The following is a 24,824-nucleotide window of genomic DNA, read 5'->3' on the forward strand; positions in this document are numbered from 1 at the left end:
CACAATATTTCGATTTATGGTGAATTTTTGAAAAAAAGTTTTTTCTTAACCCCGCGCGGTAACTTGGCCGAAAATTTCAGAAATTCTTTCGTCATTTTGTCGTAATTTTTGCACTGTTCTATATTAGCCGTTACATAAAGTTTTATAAATGAAAATGTGCGCAATTTCATGTAAAGTACAGCAAAATACAACCCATGGTTGTAGCTTTTATCAGTTTGGAAATATTTTCATATAAACCACGATAACTGCCAAAATTTCAACCTTTGGTCAACTTTGACTCGACTGAAATGGTAAAAAAACGCAATTGTAAGCTAAAACTCTTACATTCTAGTAATATTCAATCATTTACCTTCATTTTGCAACCAATTGGAAGTCTCTAGCACAATATTTCGATTTATGGTGAATTTTTGAAAAACTTTTCCTTACGTCCGCCAGAAATTCTTTTGTCACGTTGTCGTAATGTTTGCGCCATTTTATATTAGTCGTTACATAAAGTTTTATATATGGGAATGTGCGCAATTTCATGTGGAATACAACAGAAAATAACTCATGGTTGTAGCTGTTATCAGTTTTGAAATATTTTCATATAAATCACGATAAGTGCCAAAATTTCAAGCTTCGGTCAACTTTAACTCGACCGAAATGGTAAAAAAATGCAATTATAAGCTAAAACTCTTACATTCTAGTGATATTCAATCATGTACCTTCATTTTGCAACAAACTGGAAGTCTCTAGCACAATATTTCAATTTATGGTGAATTTCTGAAAAAAAAAAGCTTTTTCCTTACGTCTGCGTGCGGTAACTCGGCCGAACATCTCGGAAATTCTTTCGTCACGTTGTCATAATGTTTGCATCGTTTTACATTAGTCGTTACATAAACTTTTATATATGAAAATATGTGCAATTTCATGTAGAATACAACTGAAAATAGCTCATGGTTATAGCTTTTATCAGTTTTGAAATATTTTCACATAAAACACGATAACTGCCAAAATTTCAACGTTCAGTCAACTTTAACTCGACCGAAATGGTCAAAAAACGCAATTGTAAGCTAAAACTCTTACATTCTATTAATATTCAATCGTTTACCTTCATTTTGCAATAAATTGGAAGTCTCTAGCACAATATTTCGATTTATGGTGAATTTTTGAAAAAAACATTTTCCGTACGTCTGCGTGGTAACTCGGCCGAACATCTCAGAAATTCTTTCGTCACGTTGTTGTAATATTTGCACAGTTTTATATTAGTCGTTACATAAAGTTTTATATATGAAAATGTGCGCAATTTCATGTACAATACAACAGAAAATAACTCATGGTTGTAGCTTTCATCAGTTTTGAAATATTTTCATATAAATCACGATAAATAGAAAAAATTCGACTTTCGGTCAACTTTAACTCGACCAAAATGGTCGAAAACTGCAATTGTAAGCTAAAACACTTACAGTCTAGTAATAATCAATCAATTAGCTTCATTTTTCAACAAACGGGAAGTCTCTAGCACAATATTTCAATTTATGGTGAATTTTTGAAAAAAAACATTTTTTTATGTCCACGTGTTACGAATTCATGCATCATTTTGTGATAATATTTTCTCTGTGTTGCTTTGATCGTTTTACAATTTGTTATATACCAAAATCATTGCAATTTAGTGTACAATACAAAGAAAAAGAAAATAACCCGTTAGCTTTAACCGTTTTGCTCACAGCGCGATTTGTATAAAATTATATATGAAAAATTTTTTTTGCACTCATATATTTCAATATTTATATATGATAATGATATTTTTTCCATTTCTGATGGTTGCATACTAAACTTCAGGCAATGACAAAAAAAATGAGCCAAAAATGAACTCTTAATCTTAAAAACTAAGCGTGCTGTGATTTTTTGAAAAAAAAATTTTTTCCGCTTCGGCGCTAACTCACCGAACGCTGCCGGCATACGGGAGACATTTTTGTAAATAGAGGCTCGGCGTTTAAGGGTTAATAAAATGTACAGTATGATGGCATAATTGTGTACTTATCGTATATTGTTAAATGTACATGTAAAAAGTTTTTATTTTAAGTGAGATTGTCACTCTCTGCTCTTCTCACAGCCATGTGTGTAGAAATGCGGAGATGATTGGTTAAATAAAATGTATTTGCTTGCACTCACAATTACAGTGCTGCAAAATCAATCAATCAATCTCTCTCTCTCTCTCTCTCTCTCTCTCTCTCTCTCTCTCTCTCTCTCTCTCTCTCTCTCTCTCTCTCTCTCTCTCTCTCTCTCTCTCTCTCTCATTATTTTTATTGGCTTAAGGTATTTAATGCAGTTCAGCACTTTGCTGTTCTTAACACAATAGAGTTTTGTAGTGTTAAACATTTTTCAGTATGTGTGTGTGTGTGTATAGGGTATACGCACATGTAAGCATCATGTTAAGATGAACTAGTCACTTGCACACTCACACACTTCTTTTTTATAAGGAATTTGGGGTTATTGTTAAAAAGAAACAATGTTCATGTTTTTATATTGTGTGGGATTTGCATACAGTATTTTATATACACACATGTATCTTGGAAGCACAAGTACGAACAGTTATGGACACATACATACTTATAAGCAATTGAGTTTGCAGATTTATCTCTAAATTCGAATGATAAGTAATTCAGTATTTTAAACTGAATGATACTTACAAAATGATAATTAGGATAGACTATAAAGTGCAGTACAATACTTCTATATGGAATTACTCTACACTCTATGCTATGGGGATTGTATCCGTATTCATAGTATCAGATACAAATTTTAAAATCCTATGAAATGATTGTACAGACTATTGAATATTGGCTGTTAGGTATCAGGTTATTAATAATATGATTATGCCTATGGTTTTATATGGAATGACAGCATTGGAGATGATAATTATTTTAGCATACTGTTGTCAAATTTTACCACCTGTCAGTTTGACCCGTGAATAAAGAATGATAATAATTAGTTTTTCCTCTAGAGAGTAAAACTGTAAATTTATGGTGGAAAGAAAGGCATAAACGTCGGAAAATTGGTCGGCTTTATTGCTCAAGTGTATAAAAACTACAACAGATAGAATTAATATTTTTACTTCTACATGTAGTACACATTGTCCTTGGTAAATGCTGCAAAGATCATTTACCAGTCTTAAAAGACTGCTGAGAAAATTGGGCATCAATGCAGCATGATCATAATGTTGTAACATCACTATATCTGCAAAACTTTATGGCTTAACTGTAGAAAAAATATATTAGCAAAGTTAAATATTTTAATTTCTGTGTAAAGTGCATATTGTATTTAGTAAATGGTGCATAAATCATTTGACAGTCTTGAAGGACAGCCAAAAAACACATTTTAATGAGTACAGGGTTTCCCATTAGATTGCATGAGTTGCATCATTGTTTACATAAGAATCAACACATAACGATGGCGCCAGGTAGTGCACGTTACAGACTGCCTGGCTAGCATACGCTGTCCAATCTCTCTCCCTATATCTATGGGACAGACCTCCAAACTGTCTGTTAAGTTGAGGTGCCACCATATTAGAGTGGGGAGGAGTAGGGAACTTGTGGTGTTAATTGCAAGTGTTAAGGAAAGGTGGTGGGTTTGAATGAATGGACAGTTGTGAAGGAGAGGATAAAGATATTGTTGCAGGAAAAAAATTAAACCTGTATCCTTGAGGAATTGGTTGCAACCTCATGCTTCAGAACAGAGGCTTTGGGACCTCTGTAAATATCTCCTTTTAGTGCTTTCAAATGTTGAGAGGCTGGGATGGGGAAATCCTTTGGCATTGGGGATGCCTGTTGATAACTGTTACAGGCACTTCCTACCAACATTATTGATCTCCAGTATGGTAAGAATGCTGAAAAGCTGTGGCATTTACACTCAAGTAATTATTCAGCATAAGCAAAGTGAGATATTTATATATATACATGTCCGATAAATTCAAACCTCTCATTTTACTTTGAATATCCCCTCCCCAGTTCTCTTAATTATTTCTGACTTCATATGCTTCAGGTCACTGAAGCTGTGAATGGCAAATTGGTGGTACTCAGTAAGGGGCCTCCCCTATTGGTGTGATGCTGACCAGAGAGGGCTAGCTTTCTTTTGTCGACTGAATGAGTCGGCTCTTGGCAGACACATGGTATACCAGCAGTATAGCATTGTTAAACTATGTTTTTTAAAAAACAGAATTAATTTTCTTACCCTGTATTTATAATGTAACCCAGTTTCATATTTCTTTCCATAAAAGAAGTAGTAGTTAAAAGATGGTTCACAGGTATATTTGCATGTGCACCAATGGATCTTGAGATTTCTCACTGCCAGCTTGCTCACTTTCATGTCTCTAAACCTGTTCTTTTCTCATAAGACTCCCTAGATGTTCATCAACCTTTCCCAGGATTAGTTTACATCCTCATAATTTTTCATCATTTGTTTTAATTCCTATGTCATTTGGTACATTTGATTGGCATTAAATTGGGCTAAATTATAAGTAATGACTTTGTGGTTAAACATACATTTGTTTTTGTACAGAACCAAGAAATTACTTCAAATTTTGTATTTTTAGGAATCGCAAGTTTTTGATATGCAGTTTAAAACTCCTATAGGCCTTGCAGCTGGCTTTGACAAAAATGGTGAGGCTGTTGAAGGTCTTTTTAAGATGGGGTTTAGCTTTGTGGAAGTAGGATCCATTACTCCTCTCCCTCAGCCAGGAAACCCTAAGCCACGAGTCTTTCGTCTGCCTGAGGACAAAGGAATCATAAACAGGTCTGCTGTTTGACAATTGTAACTATAATCTGGTATCAAAATGTTATGTTTTTTTCTTTTTTGATACAAATTGCTAACCCTCTCACTTTTACTTAGACACTTCATTCCTTAATTTTCAATCAAGATGGACAGACTTACTCTGTATTCCAAGCTTTCTAACTATTCATGGATTGGGGGACTGCTTGAGAAAGTAGACCCCTTTGTGCAATAAGGGCACCCTTACTACACTTCAAAAGAACAAGAACCTGCTGACAACAGATTGCAAGCCCATGTCTTAAATCATGCTAGGTTCTCACAAATGTCACTGGCCTTGACATTAAAGAATTTTATGTACCTTTACTTTATAGATAGTGCATAATATGTCTGTTACTTGAGTTATAAATGCTGATTACAGAAAGTGTCATTCATCATTTGTTGAGTATGGTTGTAGGTATGTGACTCAAAGATAAATGAATGTATTCCTAATAGGGCAAGAAGTTCTGAGTAGGCAGACCTCATCTTTTCCACTTTGTTCTCTCTTAACCTTGAGCACATTGATGCCTATGTATTCAGCATGCAACCACTCACGATATAGTGTTACAGTAAATTCAAATTCAATATGTGACAGTATTTTACCAGTACATGATACAGTACTGTTATAGGATACTATAATTCTAATAAACTTCCAGATATTTTCAAGCAGCTACATGTTATGCAGGAGATTCAGAAGGGATTGTGATCTTAACTGTTCCAGGATGTCTAGTGGTATTGTAGGGTAATTCTGAGTTTGATTCAAATGGCAAGTGGAGAGCTCAGGAGGCAGTTACCTCCTTTTCTAGTTATGTTCTGTGTGAGTAAAATAAGTTAATTTATGATTTATATGAAAACAGTTTAGGCAGTTTTTGTTATATAACTACAAACCACCTTCTCCTCCTGATACTTGTCAATCCCTCCAATTGTTAGACATGTTTTGTTAGTAGACTGAAAATTTATCAGTAGTTGCAGTTTACAGTTTTAATATATTTTATTTATTATAGACAAATTCCTCTAGTCTGTCCTGTGAGAGTTAAGAATTTAACTGTGGTGAGAGTAACTATCTGTTGATAATAATATCTGCAGAAAAATTTAAAAGCCAGAGCTTTAAATATGTGAGATAGGGTTATTCCTTGTGCAGGAAGTATTAACCACTGCTCAGTTGCCACTTTTATTTCACAACATTGCTTCTTGGCCTCTTTGCTGAGATCAAAGTGGAGTGTAGTTCAGAACCTCTTGTTGACCCTGACCAAGCACAAAGATATAATTAAAATTATGAAATCTGTGTCGATGAACAACAATCAGTTAAAATATGTGTTAGTAATCTCAAAATTTACTACAGAGTTAGAGTTTTGTGATTTTAGCAAAGTAGGTATAATTAGTTACTATTTTGATGTGTAACTCTGTAAATGCAAGTGCTTGTTTTATCAATTCAGCTAGTATTTTTATCAGTTCAGCCAGTATTTTTAAACTTGGTGGTTAAAATGCTTGTTTATTTATATGACTTTGGGCATAAATGCTGTAAGTGGCAGATGTGAAAGTCCCCTTTCTTTTTTCAAGGAAATTTGAGAAGTACATGGCTTTCTCATATTCTTGAGCATGGTCATGGATGGTATTATATTTTAATTGGTGTGAATATCTATGATTATTTGGCCAATTTTGTAGTACTGTACTTGAAAATACTGTATAGTACGTATAAAGTTATTTGTGTCCCACAGTTGACAAACCTCTTATGCTTACTCATGCCCCAAGTATTTTCATGATTTCTGTGGGAACTTCAAAAGTACTATATTTCTTGTATGATAATAGTTGCTACTGAGAAGTTCTTGCCTAGAATGGAAGGGCTAGTCGAGTGATGTCAGGGTGTATGTCATTTCAGGTGTTCTTCAAGGTAATGTTCTTGGGCCATTGTTATTTATTAACTATACCAGGAGAATAGATTGCATATGCCAATAATACCACTCTTCTAAATGTTGTTCTTCATGCCATAGGTTTGTGGTTGCAGAATCACTGAATAGACATTTGGCATGTATTCATGAGTGAAGTAGGCTGTGGGGCATGAAGCTTAACCCTTCTAAAACTCAAAGTATGATAGTTAGTCAATCCAGAACTCTTTTGCCTTTGCAGCCTGATTTACATTTAAATGGCGTTGTTTTAAATATCAGTAACTCTCTTAAGATTTTAAGTGTAACTTTTGGTAAGAAACTGATTTGTTAGAAGCATATATGTAATAATGCTTCCTCTGTTTCTCTAAAGGTGGTATCTTGCGGGAGTGTTTTGAATGTTTGAGATGAAGCTGTTATATCTAAGTGTTTTGATTTTTTTTTTTCATCCTTGTTTGGAGTACTGTTTTCCAGTGTGGTCTTAGGGTGCTGACTTTTCCTTTCAGACTCTTGGGTAGAGTTATGTCATCAGTCAAGTGTTATTTTACCATCTCTTAATGTTAATTTGTGGCATAGATGTAAAGTGAGTTCATTATGTTTGTTGCATGAAGTGTACTACTACAACAAACATCCTCTGCCCTCTTCTTTACCTGACCTAGCTAATTTTACTTGCAGCATCAGGCAGGTTGCTTCTGCAAACAGTGTGTCATTATCTAGTATCAGGCTCAATACCACTGTTTGCTTGTAGTTTTATTTTTGTTACAACTAAAGTGTGTAATAGTTTGCTTAGTGTAATTGTAGAATCTTTTGACCTCCAAATGTTTAAGTGAGGAGCAAATTCATTCCTGCCTTCTGCTGATGTCTTCTGAATTCCAATGTATCAGTCTCATTTTCTGTTCCATCATATTTATTTATTTATCACCTTTTCCTATAACTTGTCTCTCTCTCTGTAGGCTGATTTCCCTTTGGAGGCCTCTTGGATTTGTTGTCTGTTGACTCTTCACATAAGGCTAAGGGTTTTCAGCTGAAATTTAAAGAAAGAAAGAAAAGCTACATAATAAGAGGAGTCGGCCATGGTGCCAGACGTTGATTTGAATTTTGAATGAAGTAATTGTTTGTTTAATGAAATATAAATATTTTTATTTTTGACAGGTAACTGAAACATTGTATGTGGAAATGTGTTATAAGATACCCTACAAAGTTGATCTTTTCTAATAAGGGCAAAGTAACATTTTTTGGTTAATAAAATAGCCAGTTTATAAAAAATATTAAAAGAATTTTTGTGACCTTAATGGCATGTGGGAAATATGAAATTTTGTTATGAAATGGTTGGCATTGATATGAGGTAAGATAATAGAATCATTACTTTTGACTTTCCACAGGTATGGTTTTAACAGTGATGGGCATAATGCAGTGTATGAAAGGTTATCTCAGCTCCCACCTCCAGGAAAGAGACAAGGAGTACTTGGAATTAATCTTGGGAAAAACAAAACATCTGATGACCCACTTGAAGATTATTGTTTAGGAGTTAAGAAATTTGGCCCCATTGCAGATTATCTTGTTGTAAATATTTCAAGGTAGGTTGCTCACCGTCAGTTTTACATCCCTACGAATGTCAGTTGTTTCTTCTTTTTTTTGTGTGTGAAACTTACTAATTGTAAACTTACTAATTGTGACTGAGAGAACCTTGTTTTATGACATAATACTTGTAAAATTATTGGGGAGCAGTTGTGCCCATTGAGCTAACAAACATCTTACCGCCATTCTTTGATATTTTTAACGGTTAGGTGTTCTAAGAAATTGTTGATTGTCACAATTTCCTGACTGCAGACGGTTATGATAGGTCTTGAAAATCTGTTTGAAAGGAGAATTATGAAAATGTGTTTGAATGGAGAATTGTAAGTCCAAACTGCCATAGCCTGAATGTCCAGTACTGTACCGTTTACATCCAAGTATTTTAGCATATTTACCCAGTATGGGGTTACTGCTTTCAGTACATCATACTGTAGACAGTAATGAAAATTCTGTGTAGCAAATACCTGTATTTGGTCTCTTCTCATGTTATACTCCACTTCTTCAGTTTTACCTTGGTCGAATTTTCACTTTTCATTCAAGAACAAATCTTTTGGGAGAGCCTGAAGAGTCTTGAAATGGGACTTGGTGGTTTTTTTAAACTATAACCAATAAACATGTAAACAAATTTATCGTGTTTGACCCATAGAGGTTACCAGATACAATGTTTGCATATACATGGGTATGTTTGTCTGATGGTGCATGGTCAGCGAGGGCTGTGATATTAGTGGAGAGAGGAGAGGCATGTTGGACAGAATAAATTTGTGTACACGCTGTGCCTGGTAATGCTTAATGATAAAGCCGTATATGTGGTAGTGTCATTGTGTATATAGCTAACATGTACACTGTACTTGTTGATAAATTTTATAAAGAAGTTCAGGCTGTTTCTTTTGTATTTTCTTTGAAAAAGAAGGAATTTTCTTAATTTTTGGAACATTTTCACAGAAGAAACTTCCATAATCACTCTGAAACCTTAAAAAAATGCACTGGATTTTTAAAATTTCCAGATTAATAAAAATATACAGGGATTTTTGAATTTTCCAGAAAACAATATACTGGGTTTTTTAAATTTTCCAGAATAGCTGGAGTTACCTATGAGTTTTTCAAGCTAAACTGTGACTCGTGGCATATCAGTGTACAGTATAGTATTTAGGCTATCAATTAATTTGGGATTTAATGATATGATACAGATTTTTGTTAATGTAAATTACTTTCGCAAGACCACTGAGTCATAATTCTAGACTTAGAAGGCTTGCTCAAAAGATTTCTTCTTAAATGGTAAGTGAAGAAAGTATTGCAAAGACAGTTAATGAAGGTAGATAGCAAGATAGGAAGAGGCCACAGAGATAGCAAGATGGGAAGAGGCCACAGGGAATGGGGTGATAGCTAAAGGCAGAGAGCAGTGCAGAATTGAGAAAATTGAGATTTTTGAGTTTGATTTCATAGTGCAAATATTCATGGATGACATGTATTGGAAAGTTTTTACTGTTGAGGAAGTTGCTTTGGGATGTGGTGTTTAGAGGCTGGAAAGTTCAATCTGATCTCAGTGATTAAGGTTGTTTGAGCATAAGATGGGCAAGAAAGAGAAGTAGTGAATCATGTAACTTGTAGACATGGAAGTTGTAGGATGAAGACCAGTAAGAATGCTCAGAAAAACATGAAGAAACGATTTAGGTGAAGACTTGGTAGAAATACAGGCAAAACATGCACGAGACAAATAAGAGTGGAGACAACAAATTTTATGTCAAACAGTTAAAGAAAAATCTTCTGTAAAAACATTAATGACGAAGATGATCAGATTGTGAAAGCTCTTCTCTGAAAGTACCAATTTACATGTACTGTTTTTACATGAAAGATGTCACCAACATAGCTACTATAGTGACTATTAAGATGTACACGTGGTTTTTTGATTCCTTGACCTGGGCTCATATTGGTGTCTGTCACATGTACAGTAGCTTGCATGTCAGTTGGATATTAGCTTTACTGGTAAATCTTTGATTTCGTATTGATTTCTAAATTTCGTATAGTTTTTCTTGCATAAGTGTCTTATTCATATCAGTCATAATAACATTTGATAAATGTCATATAATAAGAAAGTCAAAGCTATGTAATAGCTCATTCCTCTCCCAACTTTTCTTCCGCACCATATATAAACCTGCGTCCTGTATTTATGACTATGACTTTTTTTAAACACGGTGAGAGTCTCATAGTAAATTAACCTTAGCTTTACACTGGCATAATAATTTAGCCTGGATTCATAGTAAACAAAATCCCAGACGCTGCATGTCTTTGTCAGAATAAAGATTGTTTGCTTTATTCCACTTTTAGCAATAGCGTTACTTAGAAATAAGTGCTGAAAGGTTATTTCACCGGGTGACACAGGTCGGAAAACCCAGAAAAGATTGTTTGCTTTAAGGCAGCTCTGTCGCTGCTGGGCCTTATGGGTCCTCAGGTCTTCAGCAGGCAAGAGCCTTGCTGTGTGCCTGTCTTCCTGTTAATAGTGCTTCAGTTCTTTAAGTATGTAGTTTTCAAACCACTTAAGCATGTAGTCCTTGTTTTATCATCCTCTCTTTCCATTGTGCAAGTAAGGAATATTACTGAGAATTCTTTTAGTTCCCAGATGGAGACCTCTGTTGCTTTTTAGAGGATTTCCAGGAGAATGCTGATTTTATGAAACTTGTGTTCACTGCTGATTTAAGGTTTTGTGTATTAGGATTTATATTACAATTGTTAATGTATTTCAGTATTTTTACCTCAGTTTTGTTTCAATGTTAATGACATAGTAAGGTTCAGTGCTCAACAACCACCAGTATATTTTCTTACATAATAATTTTCATTTCTCTGCATCAAGTGTGCCTACTTTTTGCATTGCACATTTTCTTTATAATTGTATTTTATTTTTTTATTCAACCTTTTAATCTACAGTTGTCAGCGTTACTTTGAAATGGTTGTCCTTAGTGATTGCTGTTGGAATCAGCTTTTAATGGAGACTGGGACAGAATAACTTTCTAAAATGCTGTAGGCAATTATTCCTAGTGCAGTAATTTTGGATAAAACACATTGGCATTAGTTTTTCATTATCAGGCTTGTTTAATTTCTCTGGCCTTTTATGAGTTATCAGATTGGGAGAAGCTACACCAATTTAAGCATCAATTTCAGAATTATTACAGTAAAAGTATGTTGGTGAAAATAGATGAGTACAGTTCAAGAGTGTACAAGTCAAGTTACACATGTACATTTTGTACTATATTTTGTCACTTCCTTATCTTTGTTGTGTCATGCCACAGTGAAAGTGTATAAAGTGGTGGATAGCCTAGTTGGCCATGTAATACCTGTACGAGTATGTATACGTATATGTCCATGTTTGACAGAACTGCTCCAGTTGTCCAGTATCAGTCAGGACATAGATGATTTTCCCTATCTCACTTGTCATACCCTCAGAGTTTGTTGCCTTTTCCATGGAATGATTTCCTTTGAGGGACTTATTTTCCAGATGTTCCTAAAGTGAACCACCTCCACCTACAAGACAAGGTCATTCACGATTGCGAGATATGCTGATCATGGTTACAGTGTGCATTGGAGTTTTTTTTAAATATTGAAATAAATTATTAAAGGATGTAATCATTACATTTAGATACTTAATAAGTTTGTATGAAGTGTCTATGACAGAATTTGTGACAGCGTAAAGCATCTGAATGTATTTTATTTTTGTGTTTTGGTCTTCTCAAATAATTATATATTCCCCTTTAGAGATTACGATGTTGAAATCATCTGATAAGCTCTTGGGCCATGTAAGTAGATATGATGGTGGAAGGGTAACTCTACACATCTTTTTACCCATACTTGTATCTATCATTGTCTCTTATTTTAGGGCTTCTTTCACCTTCACCACCTGTTGATTTACATGCTGACGCAGCTGTTGTGATTGAATGGAACAGGTGAAGGTGAGCCCTATGAAGGCATCAAGCCCCTACATGGTCGTCATGTATTGTATTCATTGTATTTTTGTCAATTTTAACCCTTTCTTGTGTCCGTGTTTAACATGATATGCTTTATTGTTAAGTGTGTAATACAATATATAAGCTGTCATATTACTCTGTCTTTGGTATTCTTCTTCTCCATATAATTCTGTTTTGTGATTGTGATTTGTTTTTTTCAAATATATAATGTTATTTACTTTGTATTTTACTTGTACATTTAACATTGTACATGTATTTTAAACATTATTTTAACCCTAGATTCTTCAGTTGGTTGTAAAAATTCATGGCCCAGATACCTTTGTCATTCTGTTATGCTTTTTTCCTTCTTGTTATTCAAACTATTCTTTCTCACGTGTAGCTGATGCTTTGGAGCACATTGGGAAGTAGACAATATTAGAAACCTGCTAGAATTGTCAAGTAAAGGGAACTATGTTTTAAGCCTTTTTAATTTTTCAGTCCAAATACACCAGGCCTGAGAGCTTTACAGCACCGAGAACAACTTGAGAAGCTCCTTAATGCTGTTTTGGAGGCAAAAGATAGTCTCCCAGAGGGACACAGACCTCCCATTTTGATCAAAATTGCTCCCGACCTAACAGAGGAAGATAAACATGATATAGCAAATGTCATTCTTAGTAAAAAGGTTAGTAGCATATGTTCTCCAGTTTTTATTTTAAAGCTGTGAATGGTCCTTTTCTAGTTTGATTCCCTAAGTACATTTTATGATAGATGATTTAGATATAGCTAACAGAATTAATTCAGTGGTCTGGTTAAACTACTTTGACCAGCATTGTTTGAAGTAAGGTTATACTATTGTGATATTGAGCCATTTACTTTTCTGCAGTTTTTCTAGGTTAACAATCTCTTTTTGGTTGAAAGAGCCTTTGAATAAAATTTTAATACGAAGTTATTTGTATAGATAGGTTGCCAATTACCTTGTATATTTTATGAAACACGTATAGTAATTTATCAACTCAGTGTATGTAAGGCTTCAGAAAATATCCCCCCAAAGCAAATTAAAATCTGCCTAAAGTTGAAAGTTTCTTAGGAAAAGGAAAATTGAGGGAGTCATTACAAAGGTAAGGCATTATAACTGACAATAATTCTTTTGTTTGCTCTTAGAGGGTTTAGCATTAACATCAGTGGCTTTTGACTTAGTGTGAATGAAAGATATGTAGAAACAAGTGTGTGGTAAAAGAACCATTGCTGCTGCTATCAGTCCTTTGTTTTGGTGTCTGGTTTACTACTATTCTGCTAATGTCTAGCAAATGGAGCCAGTCAATATAGGTGTTGACCCAAAGCGTTAACGACAATAAACACTACTGTACTGTAAAGGATGGCTAACTAATCCAGGATGGCTAATTTAACCAGGAAACTTCAGAAGGCTCAGCAGAGCTTAAGTCTACCATAATTTCTAGGAAAAGACAAGGCCTAGTCACAGAAATGAGAAGCTTCTCATACCCTGGATGGAGGATTTATTACTAAAGAACACACTATCAAGCCTATTGTTGATTTAAGAGAAGGCTTGGTTGCTGCATAGTGACAACAAGAGAGGCTGGAATAGAGCAGGAAAGCTTTACTGTTAGCCATGGATGGTTCCAACATGTAAAAAAATAAAAAAAGTTATTCATTTGGACATGTCAGTGTTGTAGGTGATCAGTGAGTGCTGCTGCTGACACGGCAGCAAAATTTCCTTAACACTCAGCAGAAATAGTTGAAGAGGGAGGATATCTGCCAGAGCAAATATTTATTATGTATGAAACTGGGCCTTTTTTTATTTTAAAGAGAAAATCTATGCCCAGATTCAAGGTAGAAAAGATTGTCTGACACTGTTGTTAGTTGGTAGTGCAAGCAGTAACTTTAGGCTTTAGCCCTTTTCAGGGTATGCACGGAGGCTTTGTGTTTTGAAAGGGCTAGTTATGTATATCCTCACTGTTATTTAGATGATTAATATGTGAGGCTAGGTGATGACTGTTATTTCTGAGGAATGGCTTGTGAACCATGTCATCCCTGCCAACAAGAAATATATTGCAAGGCAAAGAGTACTTTTCAGTATTTTTCCTACCTGAACGTAAAGAACATGAGCAAAATTGTTTTTACAATGGCCTATTGGTTGCATATTATGCCAAGGAAAAGTAAAACTGTCTTGTTCCATAAGGAACATTACCTATTGTGAATACGTAGTGCTGACAATAGTAATTAAGAATTCAAGTGGTTTATAAATTGAGTTATAGCTTCTGTGTAACAAAATAGTTTGCATCATTTCACTGGAAATTTTTTATATTTAACATTTTCTGTAAGATTGTTAATTTCATCATGGTTAATCATTGTAAGGAGTGAAAGTTTAGTTTTTAATTGTACGTTTAAAGTTTACACAAATTTTTCATTTCAATTTCAGCAACATATAAGTGGTCTAATAATCAGCAACACCACTGTAACTCGCCCATCAACCTTGCAGTGTGAGGAAAAGAAAGAGGCTGGTGGGTTAAGCGGGGAGCCTCTGAAGTCTCTTGCTACCAGTACCATTAGGGATATTTATCATCTTACTGGTGGTAAGTTTTTCTCATGTTAGTTATTTGTCTTATATCACAGGAAAAAAATTGTTTGACAATATGGAATATTATTACATTAATGTCAGCTTTGATATGTATGAAGCACTTGAATCACATTAATTTGATGCTAGACTTTTTAACCCTAAAAGAGTTCAGAGGTCTGGTTAAACAAATCATTTATAACTAACTAGTAATGCCCAGTTGACAACCAGCACCTTTACATTATGTGTATTCTTGTATTAGCATGGTATTCTTATTTTGTTCAAAAACTGTAATCTCCTGCTTCCACTCAATTGTAGGCTGTCTTCCTATCATTGGTGTGGGAGGCATATCCAGTGGTGAAGATGCATACGAAAAAATCCGTGCAGGTGCCAGTCTAGTACAGCTTTACTCTGGTTTAATTTATCATGGTCCACCTCTTGTTAAGAAAATTACTGATGAATTGGATGAATTATTGAGGTAAGAAACTTTAGTATATTCAGTGTTTTTGTTTCGTGTAATTGAAATTAGTCAACATGTATAAAAGTGTGTAGATTTTGGTTGACTAGCATCATGATCATCATAAATGTTTGTATGTTGGCTTCTTCCTATGTGAGGTTAGCCGTGAAATTCTCTCCACTGTCTTCTGTCTAGGTTTTCATCTGTCCCAGTTTTTTGTGACTTTATGTGCCTCCCAAGAGGTCTTTGTCTTGCTACTTCTATATTTACTGTTTTGATGGCTAAGTGTCACTCATCTTTTCTCAGTATGTATACAAACCATCCCAACATTGAGATTTCAGTCTTATTTTCTAGTTGCAGAACACCAGTCTATACCAGTTCCTTATTTGTAGTACAGTATTCTGGCCATGAGTCTTCACATTCTGTGGTCACACCTGTTCGAAATCTCCATTTGCCCAGTCAGGCTTTGTTTTTGTCTATTGCACATCTTTGTTCTCTCTGCCAATTGGATATTTTAATTTATCATTAATTTGGCTATATGTCCATTACATCCTTGCTGCAAGTACTCAGTTTCTTATTGGTTTTTCATTTCCTGTTTCACAGTCCAGTATGTCTCCAAGGTAATAGAATTTGCTGCCTCTTTTAAGGCTGTGTATATTCTTAATCCTGAGCACCTCTTGTGACACCATCTGTTACATTTGGAACATGGTGCAGAATTCACTCCCACATCTTTTCTACAACAACCATATGGCCACTTTCCAGATTGTACTTTTTCCTTTTATTCCTTTCTAGTCACCACAAGGTTTATTTTGCTTATATTGATTTTCAGCCCTCTCGTCCCCATTCCACTCTTCCATCTTTTAAACATTTCCACTACCTCTTCTTGAAATTCTGTTGTTAACACTAAGTCACCTGCATAAAGCAGCTCCAAGGCACCCCCTGTTTTTGTAATCTGTTATAAACAGCAAATGGCTCAATGCTGACCTTTGATGAACACCAATGTTTATATAACTCGAATTCTACTTATACACCTGACACTGTATTCACCCTAGATCTATCTAGTAATATGTTATTGTAACTTCACTAGCTTTTAGTTGTTTTCTTACCTTATGCCTTTGTAATGCCAGTATAATTTTCTTGCTACCCTGTCAAATGCATTTTCTAGTTCTACAAATGTTTGGTATAATCTCCTCTCTCTGTGTGGTATTTTTTCTTTAGTTTCTTCATTGTTAAGACTGTTTGTGTTGTTATTATCTCTTACATGAAACCAGACTGACAGTTATGTAATTTCCACATAGTGAATCCTTGTATACTGTAAGGCTCTTTTCTCACTTTTCTGGTCCTCTCTCTTTGTATATTAGGTTGTATATATTATAGTAATCTCTTAGATAACCAGCTGTCATACTGCTTTTGTTATTCTTATGTATTAATTGTCTTTTAATTATCAGGATAAAATGCATGGTTGCCAAATACAAAAAATAATTTTCAGTAGTGTTTAAAAAAATTGGAGAGCCAGTAATAAGGTCTTCACAACTCTACTAACCCCAGTAGCAGTGTACGTTGATTGAATAATGTATCTTCATTTTGATGAAATTCATAGTTTGTTACTCAGCATTTATTTATTACTTTCAGGAGGGATGGTTTCAGCTCTGTTAAGGAAGCTGTTGGTTCTGATAAGGTGATTAATTCAGACAAAGAAGTACCCACTTCCGATGCGTAGGCTGCTGTTGCTGATGTGGAGAGATCAGATTCCAAGAAATGAGGACAAAGATAAATGGTCAATAGTTATCAAATAAAAATGTTAACTACTATTAAAGACCAGAAAGGAAGTGATTGGGCTCTTAAGCAATGGTACTTCCTGGGAAGTAAATTTTTTTTCATATGCACTTTGTTTTTTGTAAGTTGCCAAAATGTAGGGCATGGCTGCATTTTATTTTGTAAAATTAAAGAAATTTTCCTAGCAGAATTCAAGTGTAATGGTACTTATAAGCTAGGAGAAAAAATACTCAGGCCCTAAATTATGTTTGAAATCACAAATTCTATAGAAAACTGTGCATGACTAAAATAGGTCAAGAAAAACTACTTAGACAGCAAGGAAAGTTATCAAGTTTTCATTAGTTACTCATTGTATCTACAGATGGTAATGGTGCTTTGGAATCAGTCTGTTGATAATTTTTGGCAAACATACTGTAGATAAATACAGTAGAGGGGGAATAAGAAAGTTGAAGGGAAAGAAGGAAAATGTTATGGTCAATGAAGATAGATGACTAAAAGATAACTCTTCTTGCATATAAAGCAAAAAATGGAAAGCGAACTTGGAGCACAAATTTCTACCTCTGTGCATTTTGCACAAAACATTCATAGAGATGTAAAGAATATTTTGTAGGATTTGTTACTTTTATATTACTATTTCAGAATAACTATTTGCATAGGCAAAGATATTTATGTAGTCTGCATTAACGTCAGTTATCCTGTGTGCTCAACCCCCTTGAGATATTTTTCAAGAAAGTAGTGTGATAGACATAATGCCCTTAGTGCTTACAGAATCTTGCGATGAATTACTAGCATAGTAATAGTGTTGTTTTTACTCAAGAGTAGTACAGACATTGCCAAGTACAAAGTTTACAAATAACCACATGATTAACACATCATTTGAAAACACAATATAGAGGTGAAACCTTGTTGTATATGCTATATCAGTTTCTATAAGGTTAAAGCCTGATTCTTAATGGGAGGCCTTAGAAGTAAAATGTTATCACTGAATTTTATTAGCTTGTCATTAGGTGATTAATTGCTAGTGAAGAAAGGTTGACCAAGCCCATCCTTTAATGGTAAAAAAAAGCCTGAAGTACTCTAGTCACAATTTACACCACGTTCAATTTAGAGGTAGCAAAATCAGCAAGTTCCTGGTTTTGCTTTTAAACTTGTTAGCATTATTGGCATACAGTATTTCTAATTTACTGTTATAATGTAATTGTATATAAATGGCTAATGTTGTCATTGTAGATTAAGCTGGCCTTATACCTGCATGGCCTCTTGCTCCTACAGCAGCCTGTAATAAAAAGGATGAAGGATAACATGCAGGAATTTTATTGGGTATTCATATTCTGTGGAGTCGGTTGAAATTTTTTGATGTTCTGATGTACAGTAATACCCCGAACTTGCGCGATTTGATTTGCGCGAATTCACAAGAGCGAACTTTTGATTGTAACCTAACTAATTATCATACATGAGTTTTTCACAGACACGCGAACATTTGCGAATACAGTACAGTGCTGAGAAACCCTGCAAAAGTGTTTATGTTTAATTTTTTATGTAATTTATAAGTTTTCAAGCTTTAATGTGTAAATTAAATAACATTAAATAATAAAAGTAATATTCTCTCTCTCTCTCTCTCTCTCTCTCTCTCTCTCTCTCTCTCTCTCTCTCTCTCTCTCTCTCTCTCTCTCTCTCTCTTACTGAGCTGAGAGAATTTTTATGGTATATGTATATGTTTATTTGTTTTGTATGATAAATAAATTTTTTACCTAATAATAAATACTAATTTTCAAATATTAATAAGATTAAATAACAATAATAATAATAATGATAATAATAATAATAATATAACTGCAACTACAAAATTCGTATGTGATACATATTTTAAACAAACAAATATTTTTCCCTCATCTTCTATAAGAAGCTTGAAGGCAAAAGCTGTCAGACATGTCACTTTAACATGACAAGAAGGGGTAGTATTGCTGATTAGTGGTCAAAGGTTTCTTGTAATTCTCTCTCGCTCTCTCTCTCCTTCTGTGCCTGTAGTAATTCATAAAAAATTTCACTCTCTTAAGTAAGGACAACTGTTATCTCTCTCTCTCTCTCTCTCTCTCTCTCTCTCTCTCTGTGTCTGTAATAATTCATTAAAAATTTCTCTCTCTTAAGTAAGAACAACTGTTATCTCTCTGTCTCTGTCTCTCTCTGTCTCTGTCTCTCTCTCGTTTGTAGTTAGTGCAACCTACGTATTACCGTTTCTCTGTATGTCTTTAACTGTACAATAGATAATTTTAAATTGATCTAATTTTACCTGTGCCCTCTACAAGCTGTAAATGCGCCGTTCTAAAACATAGACACATAGAGCATTTCAGAACAAAGAGAAAGAGACAGAATAAAGAAGTTTTTAAAAACGAGGTTGATAAGACTTCTAAAAATAGATTGGTGGAATGGGGCGAGAGAAATAGTATACTAATCTTCACACTCCCCTATATTCTTACGTTAACCATTTATTTCTCTTTTTAAGGGTAATGTATTAAGCTAACTTTTAAATGAAGTTACAGTAACTTTAATTTCACTTAAAAGTTAGTTCAATACTGAATTTCCATCTTTTGATATGTAACGTAAGAATAACTTCTCTCTCTTTCTCTCTCATGTTATTCTCTCTGCCTCCATAATAATTCATAAACTCTGTCTCCATAATAATTCATGAATAATTCAACTTGATATTTCAAGTAAGGACAATATCTCTCTCTCTCTCAGTCTCCGTAATAATTGATAAATAATTTCACTCTTAAGTAAGGACAACCCTATATCTCTCTCTCTCTCTCTCTCTCTCTCTCATTCATAGTTAGCCCTTACACATTTTTACAGCATATTATTTCTCTGTACATCTTTACCTGTACAGTAGATAGTTTAAAGTAAGCTAACTTTTAAATGAAATTACAGTAACTTTAATTTCATGTAAAAATTAGTTTAATATTGAATTTCCATCTTTTGATATCTAACGTAAGAATAACTTCTCTCTCTCTCACACATTGTTCTCTTTGTCTCCGTAATAATTCATAAATAATTTAACTTGATATTTCAAGTGAGGACAATATCTCTATAATAACTAATAGTTGTATTGGTCAAAATAAAAATGCTGTTTGTTCATGAGAAAGCATTTCAGAACAAAGAGAAAGAGACATAGAATAAAGAAGTTATTAAAAAGAGGTTGAGAAGACTTCTAAAAATAGATCGGTCGGAAGGGGAGAGAGACAGAAATTCTCTTCCAACTCTCTATTTTTATGTCAACCATTTATTTCTATTTTTAAGGGTAATGTATTAAGCTAACTTTTAAATGAAATTACAGTAACTTTAATTTCATTAAATGTTAACTTAATAGTTTGGGTCATATTTAGTGTTTAAACTTTAGAAATAAGCATTTATTAGCATTTTTAGAGACCGTGCCAAACTTGCGCGAAAATTCACCTTGTGTGGGGGGTTCTGGAACCTAACCTCGCTTGTTTGGGGTATGACTGTATTTACAGGGGGTGATTTTGACTGGTTCTTCATATCCATTCCATATTTGGTTATGATATGAATTGTGAGAGTTATGAAGATAATTAAGCAGGTTTGTGGGGTTGCATTGATGTATTATAATATGCAGAACTTTGGGGATTAGCAAGAACTGAGGCTGCCTATGAATCTTAATGGGCTCTGTAGACTTATTTTCTGTGCAATGAAAGATTTCAAATCCCTATCATAGTGTAATTTTCCAGGTAACTTTTCCAGATGCTCTATTCGATCGCTGATACAGTATTTCTTGTGTTTAATAGCAACCAAGAAAATATGATTATTGGTGCAACTCTTTATAGCCTATATTTGGTCTTAAAATGTAAAAACAAAGGCTGTGGCTAAGAGCATGATTACAGTAAGCACTCAAGATTCAGACTTTAAAGATCATGATTAGATAAAGATCTGACTTTTTTTATAATAAAATAATGGTTGTAGATAGAAAAGGTTTAGGTAAGTATAATTGTTGAAAGCCAAGTGGTAACAAACGAACAGGAGAGATTGGTGCTGTATTTTCAGTTGAGGTTTTAAGTATCAAGGGTAAAAGATTAAAAAAAAGATTTTGTAAGAGCATCTAGGTTATGGTTAAATGTAGTTTGTTTAAAGACATTTCTATTTTGTGTGTATAGGTAAATAGCTTGGCACCACTTCATAGAAAATGGAATAGAATTAACATTACAAAATGTCACAGACAAGGGATTTCATGATAGGGTAGACTTGCACTCTTTCTCATCAATATGTTTCAAGTTAATTTTATAATTAATTGTTATTAGGAATTTCATTAAGGGATAACCGGGAAAAATTACGTAGTCTTAGGTGTTTTATTATAAACTGTAAAGATCAAGGTTTTTCAAAGTCCAAGAACCCCCATCCCTTAAGTCTGGATCTGAGACAGTTTAGTGTGGTGTGAAGTTTGCCAGCTGGAATATGAACACTATACAGCATTATAAGTAATTAAGGTAAACAGATTATTTATTGCCAGCTGGAATATGAACACTATACAGCATTATAAGTTATTTATTGCAGGAGCTTTGCTACAGAAATTTTGCTACAGAATACACTTAGCTTGTTCCTTATTTATATTATTATCTTGTTACTTTAGATTATTTTTTATAAGCTTGATCTTTATTTACATTATTATCTTGTTACTTATTTAGATTGTTTTTTATACTTTTAAATATTAAGAGATTTTAATGTTTTAGTGGAACGTAACACATATTCACAATGCCATGTACCTTTAACAGTAGATGAAAGTATGAAACAAAAAGATATTGAAACAGCCTGATAGAGAGAGAGAAAAATGTTTGTGTAGCACTCTAATTTGATTTGGTTAGGATGGTAATGTGATTCAGTGATATGTTTGTTTTTGTGAATAATATGCCAAGTTGTTATATTTATTTTTCAATTAAACAGTGTCTGTTTAATATACAAAAATCTCCATTTTACTTATGCTAAAACATTAGTATGGCATGTTTTTTTTCCAAGAGTTGAATCATCCACTAGGTGAGGGAATCTTGGGCATCTTTATTTGTGGTGAGTGATTATTCCAACATTAGAGTGAGCCCCTTTTACTTCCTATGCCATAAACAATTATCTACTCAGTTTTTGCAAGATTTTTTTTTGTTATAGCTGCACTTATCTTTTCATCATTTCGTTTTCTCGTTTCTGTATCCAAAATCATTGTCATGATTTTGTAGTAGTGACAGTATATAAAAACATTGTTTTGATAATCATCATTGTTCTGTACTATATTATAAAAAGTGAAGATAAAAGGAAAAAGGCATGATGTCGTTTTATACAAGTCATGAACACTGCATCTTTAAAACGTTAGTTCATTCACTTGAGAGATATCAAAGCAATAGGAAGAACTATTTTATCAATAGAGTTATTAGCATTTTATGTTGACCTACTTTAAATGAGTTTTTGGACAAACCTGGGTTTGCATGTAAATAACTAGCTAGTTACTTAAGCACAGCTGCTGTGGTTTTTTTCTTCTGAATTATTATGACAGTTGCTTCCATCTGAAAAACTAAGTTACATGATTATCCTTTTTTTATTATTTTTAGCAGTTTCATTTGTTTCATCTCCAGACCAATTATAGGACTTGTAATTGGCGTACCTTCTGCACTTTGTATGTACAAAAAAGGGCTAATCATACGTAATAGGTTTGTATGATCAATATTTAATTTTTAAAAATCTTTTCACCACAAACCAATTATTATAGCTATAAGCTCTGGGTTAGTATGAAAAATACTTTGTTCTAAAAAATCTTAATTTTAGTACAGCATACGGTTTTAATTAACCCATGTCAGACAAACAAGCAATACAATATTGGTGACTAAGGAGGTAGTCCTTCATTGTGCAACTTAGGGAAATAAATGAGGGGCTACTCCTCTCAACTCTGCACTTTGTGTTGCAGACTCAACAGTTCCTCCTCTGCTTAAACCAGATGGATGGCACTTACAGTCAAAAGGAAAATGTAACCCTTTTAGTTTTATGTGCTTGAAAATAAGCAGAGAAACTCGGTGTTATTCCTGTTTTCCCAACCTAAAATGAGCAGTTTGCTGGTCACACGAAATTAAGAATACTTATTCAGCCGTGAAACATATTGAAGTGTAGGCCAAATTTTCCCTTTTGTTTTTGTAAAAACTGTTGATTACTTAGCTTCAGAGTTGTATGTTATTTTTTGTAAGTTAACCAGAAGGGGTTCTCTTGAATTTGTTGGTACTGTGACACTAGGTAAATGTGGCTGTAACTGCTATAGGATATAAAGTTTTTGCAGCGGCAAAATGTCTAAATTCCTGCATCAAAAGTAAATACTGTACTGTCAAAATGTCTTATTTTTATGCTGAAAGTAGCCATGTGTTCCCAAGTTTGTTGTTTGGCTTCAGCAAGGGCCTGGGTGCTTGTGATGCTCTTCCTTTCATTCCCAGTGTCGTACAGAAATCCTTAGTTCCTGTTCATGAAGTTTATAGGACTGGTCTTGACTTACTGCTTTTGACCTTGTTAATCATGAGGTCCTTGTTTTCAAACTTAGACAGATGACAATTGATGGACCATTTCTCAGTAATTCTTTGTTAATGAATTTTTAAATAGTAGATTTCAAATAATTGTTGATGGGTACTGTAGTAACTGCAGGAATTTAATCTTGTGTGTTCCCAGGATACCACTATTGGAGTTACTTTATATTATATATATATATATATATATATATATATATATATATATATATATATATATATATATATATATATATATATATATATATATATATATATATATATATATATATATATATATGGCATGTGGTTTTACCCTGCAAACAAACAAACTTATTGCTTATGCTATTCTTTTGGTATTGATCTCATCTGACATTAGACCTGTGGTTGCTGAATTTAAAACAGATGTTTAATGTACCCAAAAAATATTGCAAATTATGGGAATAAGGTTAAATTCTAACAAAGCCTAAAGTATGATTGTTAGCAGTTCTAGGACATTGACTCTCTGACCACTCCAATCTCTTTAGTAACTGTCTCTTAAACAGTATGCAACCTATTCAAAATTCTTGATTAGAAATTCACTTTGAAGAAATGTATCTCTTTTTTCAGTAAAAAAAAAATACTGAGAAAGTCTTTCAAGAACTTTGGAGATCTGTCTGTCCTTACGAAATGTTTCAGTGCTTTTATTCTTCTACATTATGAATATTGTTCCCTTGTTTGGTCTCCAGTAACTGACTTGCATCTGAAATTGTTGGACAGAACTCGAGTTGTATTAAACTCTCTATCTGAGATCTTGTTATTAATCCCATGGCACAGCTTTTTAGTTAACTCATTTGTGTATGCGATTGATTATCCTTTGTATTCAAATCTTTCCAGAATATAACCATCCACCACAAAGTGCTTAGATATGCAGTAAATTCTAAGTTTTTCCTGACTAAATTGTGGAATGATCTTCACAATCCTGCCATTCAATTGTTGGAATTTCAGAAGTTAAAACTTGGTGCAAATGGTTTTTCAGTATATGGGCTGACAGTTCTTTATTTCTCGTCAGTATTTTACTTTATCTAATTTGTTGTTATCTCATTTATTTTTCATTGTTATTTATATTGTTTTTTTTTTTTCATAGTCTATCCTTACATCCCAGTTTCCTTTTCTGTACTGGGCTGGTTTATAGCTTAATTAATGTCATTATTATAATGATAGTAATTAAGCTTATTCATCAATAAATGCATTATTTTAGTGTTTTGCTTTGGTACAAATCTTTATTTTCTCCAGGTTTCATTTGGTTCATCCACTTCAGCGTTAGCT

At 33.7% G+C, this 24,824-nt stretch overlaps 1 protein-coding gene across 1 annotated transcript in view; it reads left to right on the plus strand.

Annotated features, from left to right (window-relative positions):
- LOC136842780 (dihydroorotate dehydrogenase (quinone), mitochondrial-like) overlaps positions 1–18,284 on the plus strand; it is a 34,275-nt gene extending 15,991 nt beyond the window's left edge. Inside the window, exons 3-8 of the mRNA XM_067110607.1 lie at positions 4,574–4,773; positions 8,051–8,245; positions 12,677–12,860; positions 14,616–14,769; positions 15,069–15,228; positions 16,840–18,284. Coding sequence (XP_066966708.1) covers positions 4,574–4,773; positions 8,051–8,245; positions 12,677–12,860; positions 14,616–14,769; positions 15,069–15,228; positions 16,840–16,927 — 981 coding nt within the window. The 3' untranslated portion in view covers positions 16,928–18,284. The remainder of the gene's footprint in view (positions 1–4,573; positions 4,774–8,050; positions 8,246–12,676; positions 12,861–14,615; positions 14,770–15,068; positions 15,229–16,839) is intronic.
- Positions 18,285–24,824: the final 6,540 nt, after the last annotated feature.

This window comes from Macrobrachium rosenbergii, chromosome 10 (assembly GCF_040412425.1).
Source record: "Macrobrachium rosenbergii isolate ZJJX-2024 chromosome 10, ASM4041242v1, whole genome shotgun sequence".
Classification (NCBI taxonomy): domain Eukaryota; kingdom Metazoa; phylum Arthropoda; class Malacostraca; order Decapoda; family Palaemonidae; genus Macrobrachium; species Macrobrachium rosenbergii.